Source organism: Antennarius striatus, chromosome 2 (genome assembly GCF_040054535.1).
Source record: "Antennarius striatus isolate MH-2024 chromosome 2, ASM4005453v1, whole genome shotgun sequence".
NCBI lineage: Eukaryota > Metazoa > Chordata > Actinopteri > Lophiiformes > Antennariidae > Antennarius > Antennarius striatus.
In genome coordinates, this window is record NC_090777.1 from 18,388,194 (window position 1) to 18,405,642 (window position 17,449).

The 17,449-nt window shown below is 39.9% G+C and overlaps 1 protein-coding gene across 8 annotated transcripts in view; it reads right to left on the reverse strand.

Annotated features, from left to right (window-relative positions):
• Positions 1–17,449, reverse strand: part of kif1b (kinesin family member 1B) — a 54,509-nt gene that overhangs the window by 21,243 nt on the left and 15,817 nt on the right. For 3 of the 8 annotated variants that reach the window (XM_068334704.1, XM_068334695.1, XM_068334658.1), the window contains exons 3-20: positions 13,545–13,621; positions 13,266–13,445; positions 12,504–12,572; positions 11,989–12,167; positions 11,183–11,294; positions 10,619–10,696; positions 10,461–10,526; positions 9,899–9,974; positions 9,321–9,399; positions 9,087–9,229; positions 7,010–7,143; positions 6,180–6,259; positions 5,717–5,792; positions 4,565–4,644; positions 4,077–4,183; positions 3,823–3,906; positions 2,884–3,064; positions 2,707–2,779 (exon numbers count right to left, since the gene is read on the reverse strand). In XM_068334704.1, the coding sequence (XP_068190805.1) occupies positions 2,707–2,779; positions 2,884–3,064; positions 3,823–3,906; positions 4,077–4,183; positions 4,565–4,644; positions 5,717–5,792; positions 6,180–6,259; positions 7,010–7,143; positions 9,087–9,229; positions 9,321–9,399; positions 9,899–9,974; positions 10,461–10,526; positions 10,619–10,696; positions 11,183–11,294; positions 11,989–12,167; positions 12,504–12,572; positions 13,266–13,445; positions 13,545–13,621 (1,874 nt within the window). Of the gene's footprint in view, positions 1–2,706; positions 2,780–2,883; positions 3,065–3,822; positions 3,907–4,076; positions 4,184–4,564; positions 4,645–5,716; positions 5,793–6,179; positions 6,260–7,009; positions 7,222–8,674; positions 8,717–9,086; positions 9,230–9,320; positions 9,400–9,898; positions 9,975–10,460; positions 10,527–10,618; positions 10,697–11,182; positions 11,295–11,988; positions 12,168–12,503; positions 12,573–13,265; positions 13,446–13,544; positions 13,622–17,449 lie in introns of all 8 variants that reach the window. The other 5 variants (XM_068334675.1, XM_068334666.1, XM_068334639.1 and 2 more) reach the window with 2 other exon arrangements.

The window sequence follows — 17,449 nt, forward strand, 5'->3', positions numbered from 1 at the left end:
TTTTCCATTTTAACCATTTTATTCCTCAGGGCACGGATCTCCTCATCCTTCACGTTATTCTGTTTCTTCACCTCCTGCAAGATGTCCTCAAGTTTATCAATGTGCACCTTTAGGTCATCCATGACGGCTCCTCCTGGCCGAGACCCATTGGTAATGACATCCTCAATGCGCTCATCACCGACCCCGACGGTGTCCCAAACATCTCGAGCGACCGCCCTCCACGAGTCCCGCTCGTTGGGGTCCTTCTTGCTGTAGCTGGCACAAAGCTCCTTCATCTTCACAATGGCCAGTGCTTCGATTTCCTGTCGTGTGTGGCGGAAATCATTGAGCGCCACTTCATAACAAATTTCTTTGACGGCTTGGATCTTCAGGTCAGAGATGGTCACCCACTTAGAGTCTTTAGTGATGCGACGCCTCTGAGGGATCTGGTACATTTTAACGGGCTCTCTTCTCTTCCCACTGCTGGGCAGTCCACACTTTTTCACAATGGTTTGAAGTTTGCTGGGGGGCAGCTTTTCCCTCAAGGAAGTGATCAGCCTCCAGCTCTCCTCACAAGACCTCTTATCAGAGTCATCCCCACTATCAGAGTCTCCATCCTTAGAAAACAAAACAGGAAACAAACCAAATGTTCCCAAAAAAAGGGAGAAATTAAAACAGGAAATCAAAAAGAGGATGAAAGGATGGCTTTTTAACAGAGAATGAACAAAAGTATAAATATGCAACATGGGAACTTCTACGAATCACAACACTTCATCTTAGACAGAATGTTGCAGTTCGGAATTTGAGATTTTAGGATATTTCGCAAAAATGCCTATTACACGGTATGAATGTATTCGAATACTTTGCATACATCTTTTATATACAGATGTATGACAACATGCAGTTCCAAGATTTACATTGAAATTATAGTAAAAAAGCATAAAAATCAGCAAGTGGCCTTCATTGACTTTCTCAACAGTTCTTCCTTTACATTTCTTCTAATGAAATGGTAATATGGATATGAATGAAGTTGTATTTATTTAAACATCTACTAAATGTAGAAAATGAGGCTTTACATATTTCTCAGATGGGGGTGTTGGCCTTTACAGTGCTGTTCCCAATGCTGCACATTTATATCAAAAGTAAAGGTAAAGCATGTATGTTATGATTGGAGAAGAAATATAAGTGGAAAATAGATGTTGACTGGAGCACTTCTGTATTGGTTTGAGATATTCCTCTTCGTAACTGACATTTTTGTGATGTGAAAGCTGGATCCCAACACATGCTACGGAGGCATGCATGTACATGGATTTTGAAGCTTTCCCCCTTTAGTCCAGAAGGTTTGAGTGGCTTTAGTATTAGCAGTGAGTTAGAAGATAAAGAGTTCTTGGAGTTGGTCAGAAAGCCAGTAGAAAGTGCAGAGGCAGAAGTGAAGGTAAGTGTTAATCCACTACAAGAAAAATGTTAGTTGGAAAAAATGCAGTTTCTCATTTTTTTTGTAGACAAATGACATTACAGATCACAACCATTTGGTACAGATATTCCAGGTCTTGTGTATGATGATGTGTTTATGGCTAGAAGTGGACCTGTTGGGAGCCTGAACCCTGTGCCTAAAGATCTGCACATAAAACCACAAGATTATGAAGAGATCTGTGACTGACTGATTCAACTTAAAGCTGTGAGAACTCTTGTTGAGTCTCAGTGTGCTGTACAGATGTCAGGTTAGGCTAGCGAACAGAGGTAGCCAAAGAAGTCAATGAGAAACCACATTGTCACTTTCTGTCAACTGTTGTTATTATCACAATGCATTGTACAACTCAGCAACTGCATTGAGGAGATGAAACTCAGGACAAAACAGAGTAAGAAAACGAGAATAGAAATCTAATCCAAGCAAATCAATAGCCACTTCACAGCTGACCAGCTAAACAGCAAACAGTGCAGCTTAGTTTAGAACCAGTACTGAAGAAGTTAAAAACATGCTATTAACAAGAACCATGCAAAAGCAGCACCGTTGCACTTCAGGAAAGCAATGTGTTTTAATATAGACAAATGGATGTCTAAATAATTTGGGTCAAAATATCAAATCAACAATCAACAAGGTTAAATTGCCGTTTTGCACGATTCAACTATAGAAGACACAAGGAAAATTAAAACAGGGGTTGGAAAAGGGGAAAGCTTTCCAATCTAAGTCTCACTTTATCAAACTGATGCAAGAAATGAGTTACAACTCAAGAGGAAGGCGAGTAAAGGCTCATCTGTCTCAAACCCGAAAACCATGCAAGGAAAACAGACATGCGCTAAGAGTAAAAAGGTGTGATTCTCAGACACACACAAGTGTAGGAGTTCAGGTCATGGATTAGTACTAATCAGATATGAATTTACCAAATGAAATCTAAACACAATGAAGCTACATTCCCAATTGAAGGTGACCATAAAATAACCATGCTTTAACTTTACATTCCACAAAATAGATCACCAATATTCTGAAGAATATTTCATTCAAAATCAACCACAAAATATTAAAAAGTAGCTGAATCATTCAATAAGATGATCAATTATTTAATTACAGAATCAAATTAACTATGGCTTAATTATCTACAAATTTACTCAGTACTTTCTTTTTCCTTCCTATTATTCTAGTTACTTTGTATGACAATTTTAACGCAACTGAAAGAGCCCATGAATTTTAATAATGGGTTTGTTTAATCCTTGCTTATTTAAACTCACCAGTCGCTGTTGCTCCAGGAGTTGGTCTGCTTCTTCCTTCTCCTTTTTGTACAATATTTCCATCTCAGTGAGCCTACATAAATGAGTAAATTATGCTGAAAGTCCAAAACAAAATGCACAGCAGTCTAATCATAAATAAGTCAGACTATTATAACCATAATGAGATACAACGCATACCGTTTCTCCATCTCCTGCTTCATGTCGATACCCTGTTTCTCCAGAAGCTCTCTCTGTGCGAAGGTCCAGTCCACTGGTTCCACTGGGGTTTCAGCAGATGGAGTCTTTTCCCTTTCAGCTCTGGCCTGTTCCGGGTGGTTGAACCGGAAGACGTGGTTCTTTCCCATAATGATACGGTTACCTGAAAGAAGGTGGTGGATATATAGTATGTGGCAGAGGCGTTGTATAGATTCAAAAAACCTTAATTATTAGAAGAGAAGAAACTTTATTGTCATTATACAATTTTCACAATCATACATCGAAATTGTGAGGTCAGATTGAGAGTTGGTCAGGCCTCTGCACCCTGGGTGTGCTTGCCACCGTTGGCCAACATGACCCAAGAGTTCCTTACATGCATGTTTTTTTATGATGTTGGGGGGAAACCGGAGTACCTGGAGAAAACCCATTCGGACACGGAGAGAACATGAAAACTCTACACAGAAAGGCCATGTTGGAAATCCTGGGATTTGAATCCATTACCTTCTTACTGTGAGGTCACAGTGCTAACCACTACGCCCAGTGGAAATATACTGTATATCTTGAGATCAAGATATATAAAAGAAACTCATTTATGTGAAGTTGTTTTCGTCAGCATCACTTTGTTTGATTGTTGGTTAGATTTAAAAAATGTACTCAAGGGATATTACAAAATTTGATGGAAGGGTCTGGGGTCAGCCAGGAAATAATCCCCAATTTTTTTTTTATTGGATCTGAAATAAAAATGTTTTCTCTAATTTTTTTAACATCAGACAACAGCAATATTTTCTGAAATAATATCAAAATATTTGTGGAGCTGAATGGACATATGGAACAATAGTGTGGACTTTTAGTATGAGCTCAATAGAGTGTCACTGCAGTTTACAGCATTTACAAAAATATAACATATAATATAACATGTACCTGAGCGAAGCTGGATGGCATCTTCAACACGTTTGCCGTTCACATAGGTTTCTGACTTCTCACAGGGAACCAATAGGACGATAACTTCAGTGAAAGCACAACAATCATCAGTGACTTCACTTAAAGGTCCTCTGACATTTATTTTAAAAAAAAAAAAAAATTAATAATAAATTTATATATATATATATATAAACACTTCCGTCATCATCTAAAAGTTAAAAAAACAAAAAACAAAATATGATATTGTGTCTCACCATCTCCATTGGCATTCCTCTCACTGCGGAAGATGCAGTGCTCCTCCCTGATATGAGCACCACTTAAAACAATATCCTGCCTTCTTTCAGCATCAGCCTGACCAACTCTGAAACAATCAGAGGATTTTGACAGAGTTAACACTGGTCTATCATTATAACAGCAGCTTTTTGACAAAAGGTCAGTGGCTGAAGTTACGTGGACCCTTCAGAGCTTTTTGAAAGCAGTGCTTCTTAAGCAGTAATGTTTCATTCATCTGTAATTCCTTTTGTTCTTCCCCTCGTGAATGGATGCAACAAAATACTCAACATGAACAGTTAATTCAGGGGGATTAGAAGGGCAAAGCAGGGCATACCGTAAATTTACCAGCTCCCTCTGCTCTAAAAGTTACTTTTACTTCATATCAATTGAGGAAAAAACAAATATAGAATAATTTTTAGAGATCCTGGAAGCGAAAAATTTTTTCCAGATCCAGCAATCCACTGGTTACCTTGTAATTCCATCTTTGATGTAGTAGAGCAAGCACTCTGACATGAGAGGATCCTCATTCAGGTTCACCAGATGTGGAGTCTGAAAATTTAAACGAAGTAAAACACAAGTTTCACAGCTTTCACCAATATTCAGCAGCACTGAAAGTCCAACTAGGCATAGTTTACTGTGCTCACAGACCATCACTGATACACGATATACAGTATATACTATATATACAGTAAACTGTAAACACTGGGAGATGCTACACTGCCAAACCACCAACCTTTTTAGGGGAAAACACTCCATTAAAATTTGTAAAAAAGTCACAAGTCTTCTCAGCAGAATTCTAACCCGTGGAGCAGCAAAAGAAGGAAGGAGAGAAAAGATAAACGCAAGAGAAATGGATTTGAATGAAAAGAAAAAAAATATAGAAGTTATCAGCAGAGGAATGAATGGATGTGTGTCTATAGGAGGATTCATTTAAAGGGAGGATCTGAAACCACCGCTGGTAAAGTGATGGCTGAGACAAAGCAGTCACATTAAATGATAACAGAGCTCTTTCTAAGTCACAATCAAGTCAACATACTGGTCTTCATGTGTGTGACAATTACACTCCTGGAAGACGGTGGGAAGGTAAGGAGAATGAAGGGAAGCTTGAACTTCATAAACCTGGTGCCAGCTTTTAAAGAAAGCTTAAATTCAGAATCACTCGTGAAAACTTACAGGAGCCCGCCATCATTTTAAAGCTGATCATGTATATTAGACTGTCAATCAGACATGGGGGGATAAAGATTTGACAGTGGGAGTAGGAGGTAAACCTAAAACAGAACAAACTGATGATAATAAGCACATTTCTAACATAAATAACTACTTGAAATTTAATTAAACTAGTGAATTGGCCTAAATCTAGTGTGGGACAAATTTCCCTTCAAATCAACAAACCTGGCTGGTAAAATGATCAAACTGCTCATCAAACGGCATGTCATGACTGAGCTGAGTATGTGAAAAAAGCAAATAGCAGAACAACAAAGAGGTGAAGTGAACAAAAGAGGGAAAACAGAGGCAGTACAGCTAGTTAACAACACAACATGGAAGTGATGCTGGAAGTGCGTGCATCACCATCCACAGGAAATACAACACAGTCCGCCACTGTAGTTCATGTCTGCTCTACCTTTTTAGGAGAGAAGACCCCCAAAGTGCCTCCATCTTCACGGATCGCTACACCCATCTCTGCAAGCAAGGCCTCCCTGCGGAAGAGAACATAAGAAGACATATTTAGTATGTGGCATGTATTCTGACAGAGGCAAATGCATATTTTGCATATTTATCTCAGCAAGTCTGTTTGTTTATTAGTCTGTTTATTCATATGAAACAGAGGATGAGATTGGGATGGTGTAAGACATTTCAGAAAATGATTTCTGGTCTGACAACGGGAAGAAAGTGGCACCAGTGAGACTGAGTGCAGGGAAGGCAACATGGTCGATGTCTGCATGGATGAGCAGATAAAGGGGAGATGGGGTGTGAATGCAGCAGAGTGTGACCAGACAAAAACTGAGACTGAGTCCAGACAGCTGAGGTGGACGGACTCTGAAAGGATGCTGATCAACTGACTTATATTGTCTCTTAATACTGACCTCTCCATGCGGATTGCCTCAGTCTTTCGGAGTTTCTCCTCCCAGGTTTCATTCAGCTCAGCAATGATCTTTTCTGATTCCTGATCAACAGCAGCAAAGTGTGAGGAAAGCACAACCAGGGTAATGTCTTTATGACAATTAGTAATGCAGTAGTAACAGAGCTTTTAGCTCAGTGGCAAGAGGCACACAGAGGATAGATTCATGAGCTGTAATTCATTGTCACAGTTATATTGGGAACTAATGAAGACTATATGTAAAGGCAACCCTGCCCTGCTCTCTTTGAATGACTGATGGTTCGTGTGGCTCCACTATCAAAGCTAGAAGGCAACAAGACACAATCTATTTCGGTCCAATTTCCTCCGTGTCTGCGTCGGTGCTTGACGTCATTGGATGACAGACTAGGCACTACAGTTACCATGGAAACTGTAGCTCCTCATGGCTGGCTGTTGCCATTCCTTCATAAGGGAGAGCGAGCTATTGCAAGTGTGAGAGATAAAATTCGGAGAACAAATGAGGCTAAATGTGTTTAAAGGCTGTGTGTGGGCTAAAACAACAGCACTAATGACAACACATTTACTGAACAAATATTAAACTATGTCTTGTGGTACGCTTCAAATGCAAGTTGAAATACAGGTTTTAAGTACTCACTGTATTTATTTTACTATTAACTAACTTTAAACACTAAGACGTCATTTGAAATGTGAAGTGAAATGAAATTAGGCTCTTGTGTTTTCTCATCTTCAATAAGCAAAACCTGGGAGTTAAAGTACCCAGATCTGTAGGTCGAGCAGAGAGGGCAGACGCAGCAGATCTGAGAGGTTTGATTCTACCTTGAGTCTTTCGATAGCCTCCTCTCCTCCAGGGGTGGACATGATGCGCTCTTGGATGCTGGTGACAGACTGAAGGCCCACCTGGCTGCACAGTGAGCCAGAGGATGGAGAGGCTGTCAGGGAACCAATAGGGGCTGTGGAGAAATGGCCAGGGCGTTGGTTCTCTGAGGCTATTAAGTATCTATTCTTATTGTTCTGAAAGTCTTTAAGGCCTGAGCCAACAGCAGAAGAGAAGGGAAAGAGAGAAGGTGTACAGGTGGGACATAAGAGGGGGAAATAAATCACATAAAATGATGAAACCATATATGATATGTGAAGAGAGAGAAGGGAAAAGAGGAAGGACAAAGGGGGGGGGGAGACCAATGTAAGACACGTTGTACGTCAAAGGGTTAAGACAAACACCAAGATGATGGTATGCTACAGAGCAGCTTTCACTCCAGGTTCTCGGCACAACGTCTTTAACCCACAATCAAAATGCAATAAATTTGAGTTTGTAAATTTTTGGATGTTTTCCATAGGATTGTGTTTATGTTGGATGGAATTTATGGGAATAGCAATTACCAGTAGATATATTATTAGCAATTAGGGTCTACATTTCTAGTCTACACAATTCAGGAATAGGGAGCAAAGGTTTTGTTACAACTGTTCAGGTGAATGAGAGAACACTGTGTGAAAGCAGCCATGACCTTATTAACTACAGGATGGGAAAAAACTGGAGAGTGCAACAAGGCCCAGAAGGAGGACAGACAAGGCGAGTAGTCTGACATACACGCACCCACGCACCCACGCACCCACGCACACACGCGCGTGCACACACACACACACGCACACAGACACACACACACACACACACGCACACGCACATCAATTTAATGGCCTGAAGGACCTCTGAGGGAGCAAACACTCTGACCAACCAAATGGATTTGTTAAATGATTTGCAACATTTTGAAGATTAAAAAAAGAAATTGGTTCAGTAGCCACTGGCGACAAAGAACTTGTCATTTTCCAGAAAAAAAGGAAACTTATGAACACAGGGATATAACAAGAAAAAAATATATATTTGCGAATTATCTTTTACACTGATCATGAGCATCAAAAGGAAGAAGGATGAGCCATTAGGAATTTTTGGGAAAACAGCTGAGGGTATGCTAACTACACAGTACGATCTAGCAATAACACTTAGCTCACTCTCCTCACATACACATGTTTAATAGCCATTACTCTAAGGAGCCACTACTTAGTAGTGTAAATCATGCACCTTTCCGTCTGTAGCTCATTCTAAAGGTTTGAGCATTGTCATCCGCTGTGGGTGGTTGGAAAAAGAAAATGCAGAAAATAAAAAGTCCACTGTCAGGAAAAGAAGCTTGTATAAAAGCTTTAAATTATATATTTAAAAAAAATTAAGCCTACAAATAGCTGCTTTGCCCCATCATTTTGAAAATGAAAAGAAACACAAGCACAAACCATGCTAACCTAGGGGCATGCTAAACCTTGTCAGATCAGCACCTCTACTGAAGCCTTGCGTTTGTATCCTTCTATATAGCGTCAATGCTTTCAGTTTTCACATGCAAAGCTTGGAGCAGATTTAATAAAAAAACTAATGTGGTTAAAAGCAATGTTAGCCATTATTAATTAACAATTCATGACTACCACACATATACACACATTTGACTCCACTTCCTGGGTAATCATCTCCCATAGGATCAACTGAGAGGAAGCAGGAAGAGATGATAAGGGTCAGAGGTCAGCACCAGTATAAGGGGAAGAAAAACATTACAAACATTTCTTAGTGAGCTGGATGAAGGAGTAGTAGAAATGCCAGGGAATAACTTGTTAAGTCCCATTTCATTAGGAAAGCAAGCATTAACAACTGATTTTAATCATAAAAGACATTTAAATTATTAGTGGGTGTATTATGTGTTTAACTGACATGAGCCATAAGCTAAAAAGTTACTAGGAGGTTTCAATGTGATCCTAGTTTTATACAAAGCAGAAGGCAATTATGTGGAGATGGTGCCAGTTGAGCTGGATGCGGTATGGCTGCAGAGATGACCTGCTGTGATTTCATGGAACTTACTGTCGAGGATGTCTCCCAGACCCTGGGCACGGAGCAGCTCCTTCAGTCGAGCGACTTCATCCTTCAGGTCACGCACCAGCTTGTTGTTGGGATCCTCGTTGATGACAGCATTACATTTGATGTTCTTAGCTCGGTCAGCATAGCTGAGAATTATAGCCGTTCAGAAAGATTATAGTTAATGGTCAAAATAAAACAATTAGCTATTATTATAAATGCTTTGTATGTAAAACTGACCGGAGCGTGCTCAGAGTTTCGTCATAGTTGATATCTGCAGGACTGAGCGCAGCTACCATGGCTGTTCTTGAGTTTCCACCTGATTCAAAAAGAAAAAGCAAAGAGGTTTATTATGTGGTGGCTATCTTTCTAATACACTGCGTATTGTATCTGATCAGTGTACATCTGATGTGTTTTGAACAACATGGTATCAATTGCACTACAACATGGAAATATGGTCAAGATGAAAAAAAGAGCAATAATACTAATTTCATCACTATAAGGCTTCAGTTTCATAACAGCCAAACACTTCATAAATCAGCTACAACACACATACATCCTGTCCTCCATACATGTCTGAACCAAGTAGATGGATGTGCTTGTCTAGTTAAGGTGAAATACAGTCTGCTGACGGTGTGCTTCTTAAATTGACAGAATGATGTGCACTATCTCTTTTCACCCACTTCACATTACAGCATTAAGAGGATTCAGCTTTCATCCTGTCCAGGAATAATTACTTCCCTCCACAGTTTACATACATAACTTTGACCATAGTGCACCAGTAAAGCATGATTATCTGGGAAAATCAATGTTCATACCAAGGTTCTCCCTCAGCAGCCATGTCAGAACAGAGTCTCTGTATGGGATGAAGTCTGTCTTCTTCTTTTTCTTGCTCTGCAGCAAACAAATAATCATTTGGGAGGCAGAAAGAAAAAGAGCTGACAAATGATGTATGGCCTTCTTTTACCATACTGAAACTTAAAGATGCTACGAGAACAGAAAAATCTTGATACATTCCATATCTAACAAATGAGTTTGATTAACTTCTGCTCAAGTGCATGGACTGAATTTCCCTGCAACATGCCGATATGATCAATCATTGTGCTCATTTACACAACACAGCAAAAGGATGTGACAACCTCGATCATAAGGGAACCAGAGATTAGTGGTTCAGTTTACCTTGCTGGTACAGTTATCCTGTGTAAGCAGGCATTACGAAGGCAAGGGAAGAGAAATCAGAAGGGTAGACATTACAGTACACCAGGCTACAAAGATTAATTCCTCAAAAAAAGACAGGGTCAAGTTGTAAAGGGTTACAGAAAATGCTGAGTGGGAAGAGGAGAGAAACTAAACACACAGAAGAGGATGTAAAACACTCACCACTTCAGCCAATGCAGAAATAACTTTTCCTAACGTGGTGAGAGATTTATTGATGTTTGCTCCTTCCTGTAAACATGAATGAGAGAAAAAATAATAATTTTAGAGAGATCAAGGCCATACTGGTACATGTTAGGATTTCAAGATGATGGAAGTCTTGCCTTTAGCCGAGTGCCTTTAGCTCCAGTCGAATCTGCTCGTTCACTCCCTGCCAAGTCTACCAGACTGATTTTACTGACCTGAAGAGGAGATAAATACAGATTAACTGGAGGAAAAATGAAATGACCATGATATATTGCTGATATGATTGCAGCTCTGGCTACTGAATTCTAGTTCTGGATGTTTTCATAAAAAACTTGAATCATTAATAAACTAAACATTCAAAATGCATCTGTTTACCCACTGTAAACATTTGGACATTACAGTCAAGTGAGATGTAGCTACAGAGCAAGCTCTGATACAGTTGAACAGAATAGGCATTGTTTTTACAGTAACACTGCAGCCTTTGTGTGTGTAGGTTCTCAGTCATCCAGGTTAAGGTTATCTAAAGTTGTTTAAATCAATCCATTGGACATTTAGAAAGTTCCTTGCAGACGTTTCACCTCTCATCCAAGAGAGCTTCTGGGAAGCTGAGACAACACAAACCACCACCAGAACTGAACTGTGAGGGGTGAGAGATCTGAACTCTGCATCTGAAGGATTTTATCTTCTCTGATTCCTCTAACCTTTTCTGTGGAGAGGGCTGTTTCATTGTCATGTTTCTTCTGCGTGAAGACAATGGTGAATACTGCATGCGACCTGCTGCTGGTCTCATTCATGTTGGTGGCAGCCACAGTTCTGTTGGTTAGCACATAATAGAATAATTAGTATAACTGGTATAACACATTCCTCTGAGCAATTAAATCATTCTTCCATTTACATTTGTCCGTATTAATGTTAAATTACAAATAAATAATTTAGTAAAAGCTAAAAGGGGCCATTAATGAAACTATCATCACTGGGTTTATACCTATTAAAATGAATTCAGCTGAACGGATTACTTTGTGTGAAGGAGGTGGATAATAATGTGAGCGCTGAAAATACAAATACACAAGGCGCACTCAGAGGGAAGGTCACACGGGAGATATGGGCTGTTCATGCCATGTTCTAGAAATAAGCCCTCTGAGTCAGCACAGGAAGATTAAGGCAGGGTTCACTCCTCCCCACAGGAGCTCCTGTGATCTACACATAGAGTAGAACCAAAATACACATGCATCACAAGCACTCATCTAAACAGGACACAGTCACTACCTGCAATTTAAATGTTCCAGGTCAAGTAGGAATGCTATAACCACCCTGGGTTAAAATTAACAATCATGCAAAAAAAATCTTTGTCAAAACAACATTTCTTAACTCAAAATTACTGCTCCCATGCCTTTACATTCTCAAATCTAGGACTCTTCTGAGAGCCTTGGTCCTCACAGCTGCTGCTGTCACTATGAACTTTGCTGCCCTTTCCTTGATCTTCTGGTGACTCCTGGGTCCAGCTCACCTGGCCTTGTTGCCTGCGTCCATCAGGTCAGCAATGTCCGTGTAGGAGGTGACGGCTAACTTGGACAGGTCCTCCACGTAAGGGCCCATCAGCGGGTGTTCTCTCACTCGTAGGTTCCCCTTGTTCTTAGGGTTGAGCAAATCTCTCACCCGCTCACAGTATATCTCCATGTAACTGACCTGGATATAAATGAAAAGGCAAATATTTAATTCAGAAGTTCGGAAGTGACATAGCAAACTGGACAGATGAGGATGTTTAATAGTAGATTTTTAAACCTGACATTATTTTTATTTCTTATTGTTGATCGATATCAGTTACATTTAATTGTTTTAATTTGAACAAAAGTCCATGTTTTAACATCATAATCAGAAAAAAATATTCCATCATGAGACAGCAACTCATGATTGATACCCTTGATGCTAAAATGCCAGAATGTTTTATTGAAGACGGACAACACAGCAAAAGTCAGGGGCTGAAAATAATAACTACAGATGCTCAAGCAGTCTGAGACTTACCTCCACTGAATAGGACAACTCCTCTTTGTTGCTATCCTCATTGATTTTCTCAAAAAGATCTTCACAGAGCTGAAAAGGCAGTAAAAGGTTTTGTTAAGTGCAATCTAACAACATGTTGAGAAGTAAACCAGCATACAGCAAAACATTTAGCGGCAAACCTTCCGACCAGAAGCTGTCAATAGGATCAGCTGACGGACTGTGACTCTATGTTATTATTAAATTCTATCAAATATCAGGTTTCCATTTGTACATAATCTTAGCTGTGAAGATTGATGACGGCTCCAGGTAAGGACAATAATTTTGGAGAATCAGTAGATGTAGCCTGAAGTATCTACAACATTTCTCTTTCACAATACCAATTCTTATTCCTCCACTTTACATAACAATTGATAATCAGTATCAAAGATATACAATATTAAATAAATATGAATAAATTCCTAGCAAAGTCTTGGTAGTCTAAAGATGACTATGTAAAATGAATTAAAATTAAAAATTTAACGGGCTGGTTTAAATCCGCAAAGAATAAGATTTTGTCATTACTGGAAACTTAATGCAACAATTAATATTTCAGAGTCTGATTCATCTGGCATTCATTCATTGACAGATGAATTGCTCTTGTACGACAGAAATAAAACACAACAGTTCAGCTTATAAACAATCAATGACCTGAGAGGACAGGACTGTATTGGACTCTAGTCAGAATCTGTCTTACTATCAACAATACAATTCAGTAAAATCACATGCATGTCTTTCAGAACTAACCATGGGAATGATTCCTTCTTGTCCCTCCTCCTGCTTGCCCATCATGGTGTAGGATTTGCCAGCTCCAGTCTGGCCATAAGCAAAGATGCACACGTTGTAGCCCTCAAAAGCATGTGCCAGCATTTCCTTGCCAATGTCATTGTACACGAGGTTCTGCGATGCAAAGCTGGCATCGTCAGGCTGTGGAAAAATAACGTTTATAAATGCCAGAAAAATCAATCAATAGATGTATCAAGGTTCTCATTGACAATGTGCAATATATTCAATGATCAAACTCACTGAAGTGTGCGACCAGTAGGAGTAATCAAAACTGAAGGTTTTCGCAGGTTCTTTGGGGGCTTTGGGATTGGAAATAGCTGTAGGAAAAGAACAAAGTATGTAACTGGCTTTTCGACTACTGATGTGTCCATATCAATGTATAGCATACATTATTGCAAAAAAAGATGCAAAGCACATTATAAACAAGGCAGTCACAGACTGCAACATCCCACAACAACCCTGAATTCAAAATTTTTCCCTGACCTACTTGCATAGTTCAAAGATCAAAGCTAGTGCTGTGACCTACTTTCATAGCACTAGCTTTGATCTATGGTCATACTCACACTGGGCTTCTCCCTTGTCTTTCTATCTTATCCGGTTCCTGAGTGTACAAGAGTTGAAATTTGACCTTAACCTAGTTTCTCAAGGTCAAGGTCATCATCTAATTTTCATCCCCTTTGCCACTCGAGTGATGTGCTTTTTGTTTCATCTTTCTACCTGCAACGGTTGCGAAGATATTTGGTGAACCAACGGACCAACCAATACACGAACACTGACAATTGTAATCATAGCATGTCTCTCCTTCAGCTGTCGTATCTGTAGTGAGCTTTAAGGCCCCAGTGTTTCCATACTACCTCACCCGTCGCTATGGCTGCATAGGCATTTACTAATGAACAAAAATCTGCAGCCATGCCTAGTATGTCATCCCTCTCAGCCATGTTTCCTGGCATCCACTGAACTAGTACTCATTATTTCCACACTGCACATTGGACAAATAACAAAGACAGTAACCTACTCACAAATGACCGTAGGATATGTGTAGATAGCTGTATTTCAGTCATTCCTTAACTCATTCACAGAGGCAAACTGCAGTTTTATTGAGTGAAGCTTCATTGTGTCAGAGAGAATGTAAACAGTTCACTTGGACTGGATTGACGAATGCAAACCTTCAGCAGAATGGAGGGGGGAGGTGAAGAGGAGAGAGGATGGCCACATACTGAAAAAAACCTTTGAGATAAGGAAGGTAACAATGAGCTGTCGGGGCTAGCAACAAACCAAAGAGCAATGACAAAAACCAAAGGTGGGATGACGGGGAAACCGGAGGCTTTTAGTGAGCACAAAATTATCATTAAATAAAGCATTTTCACTCTTTCCAAATAAATCTCTACTGTGTGCCCAAGGCGGTAATTAGTAGTGTTTCACACAAATTTTGCACTTGCTTATGGGCAAATTAAAGCCCTGACATGAGAGTGCCTAAGAGGCTTTTGCATCAAGACTACCCGGGTAGAGTGCCTTCACCTATCAATTATGCAGGAGACATGGAGAGACAGGGATTGCATATTGCCCTCTACAGGGTCACTCTCTGACGGGAAAGAACAGTGTGTCCTGATAAACTAGAGCACTCACTTCTTCACACTAAATATATGATGATTGAAGCAGCCGCCACTGTACTGTAATTCAAGGAGTTACAAATAGAATTTGGCTTGATTCTTTTAACCCATTAAAAAAAAAAATCAGTATGAAATTAAATTAAGAAGGTAAAACCTTTTCTGGGCTTGCACTAGTAGTAGTTAGACCAAGCCACTGTGGCTCAGTGTAAAAGAATTGAGTAAGCCACAAAAAGCAACATTCTGTGTCCAAGACTGCGGCGCAGCGCGCTGACGACCAGTGCTTGTTGCGGTGGATACCCCCCCACAGGGCGGGTACGGGGAACCTCCCCCTGGAAATTTTTTAGAAAATGGGGTTGTTTTCCTGCATTCTGAGGGAAAAATCTTCTGTTCAGTTTACCTACAAAAATACACTAAAGTCAACAGTTCAAGCTTAACTATCTTTATTTCTATCCTACTTTATGCAGGTATAAATGTGCGATTCAACAATTGAAAACTTGCATTCACTATTTGAAGATACAGTCATACAAAATATTACTCAATGTTTACTTGTTTTATTTTATTTGGACTAGAAGACATTTTAACTTTGACCACCACCAACACCATTGGTATGCCATAGTTTAGTTTAGTTTTTTTAAATTCGATAATATGATTTTTCAGTTCAATTTAAAAAGGCATGAAAAATACCAAACGAGGTGAATACACATTTACATGCATCGCTGGTTATTCCTGCTGGTCATAGGGATTAAAAGTCTAAGACTACAAAAAAGTATTGATAATACCTTTCATTTACCTTCTGATCGGTCTGTCACCACTCCTACCCCCTCTCAGCATTCGCCATTTTGTTGTTCAATTAGGATTTTAACACAAACTCTACCATATAACACTGGATTCTTAATTTCTTTTGATCAATCGTCCTCGCCTTGTCGTACACCAATTCAAGGGTTTAGCTTGTAATAATAGAATAATTTTGTTTTTCCTCGGATGAAGGGAGGTCATGACTGGAGTGCATATTTAATGATCTGGAGCGTTCAGGTCACTTCGGCTATTTCCGTCGGCATGCGGAAATAGCCGACGGAAACAGCTGAAGTGACCCGATGCCGTCGGCGCAAGCCGCTGGCGGATTTCCATCGGTGCATGCCGACGGTGCATGGCTACACAAGCTGAAAATCTTGTAGCCATATGGAATTTACTTCGCCTATGACGACGTGGCGAATGGCTAGCACAAGCCCAGGATTAATTAGTATTTTTACACAAACTCTACTGTATGACACTGGATACTTAATTTCTTTAGATTGATCGTCCTCGCCTTGTCGTACACCAATTCAAGGGTTTAGCTGGTAAAAAAAGAATCTTATTGTTTTTCATTGGACGAGAGAAGGTTATGACCCGAGTGCATATTTAATGATCGGGAGCATTTGGGTCACTTCGGCTATTTCCGTCGGCATGCGGAAATAGTGGCGCTAGGAGCGAAAAAGTTTTAAGTTTTAGCTTTTTTTCCGTAAAAATAAGAACGCCACTGTGGCTACACAGTCTAAAAACCCTGTAGCCAATCTGGAATTTACTTCGCCTATGACAAAGTGGCGAATGGCTAGCGCAAGCCCAGCTTTTTGAACAGCATCATTGTGTTCACAGTTCAACAGTGCAACGTGCTGTTGCTCCCCCATCACGCTTTATGCTTGTGTCTCACATTGTTTGCAGTTCTCACACAAGCAGCTCACATGTTTGGGTTAATTGTTGGCTGCAAAGGGTTTGTGAGCAATAAGTCAATGACCCAGATGTTATTTACAGTAGCAAGCCATCTTGTCTACACAGAAAAGCTTAGCCTTGCTTTCTGCAAACACTACAGTACACACAACAAACGTCCAACACCTATATATTATTTTATTGGAAGAAGTAAGTCAACCGACAGGCGCTGAATACTGAATGCTGATGTTCTGTTTGCAGCATCCGGGTGATTTAACTATCACTCAAAAACAAATTAACCATTGAGGAGGGAGTCACAAACACAACATTTGTGAGGACCTCTTGTCAGGACAGCACTAAAATGTCAGCAGCACAAAGGAAAACTGGATGTATAAAAAGCAAAACTGACATAGGAAATGTCTGTTGAGCAGGAAAGAGGCATAGAACTGTAAACACAGGTAACCGCTGCAGAGTTTATATGAAGTTTAATTTTTGAAATTACTTTTCTCTCAATTGTTCTATTTTCTAATATTGACTATTGGCACAAACCTGATTCCATACAACTAAGCAAAAGATAAAAATGACATAATTCTGGGAGCTACAGTTTTCAGACTATTCAGGTGCACAGGCAGACGAGCTGCTTCCATGTTGGGCACTGGAAGAGGATACAGCAGGACAGATGGCTAAATAAAGCCTAATTTCACCTCTGACCTGCCTCCAAATGGAAACTGGAGCCAGGTCATGAAGATACAGTATGAAAGAGATTTATGTTACCAGCACCGCTATTCAACTTTCCAGGAACAATCAACGTGGGCCTTTTGTAAAGGGCAGCCAATTCAGTCATTCACTGGT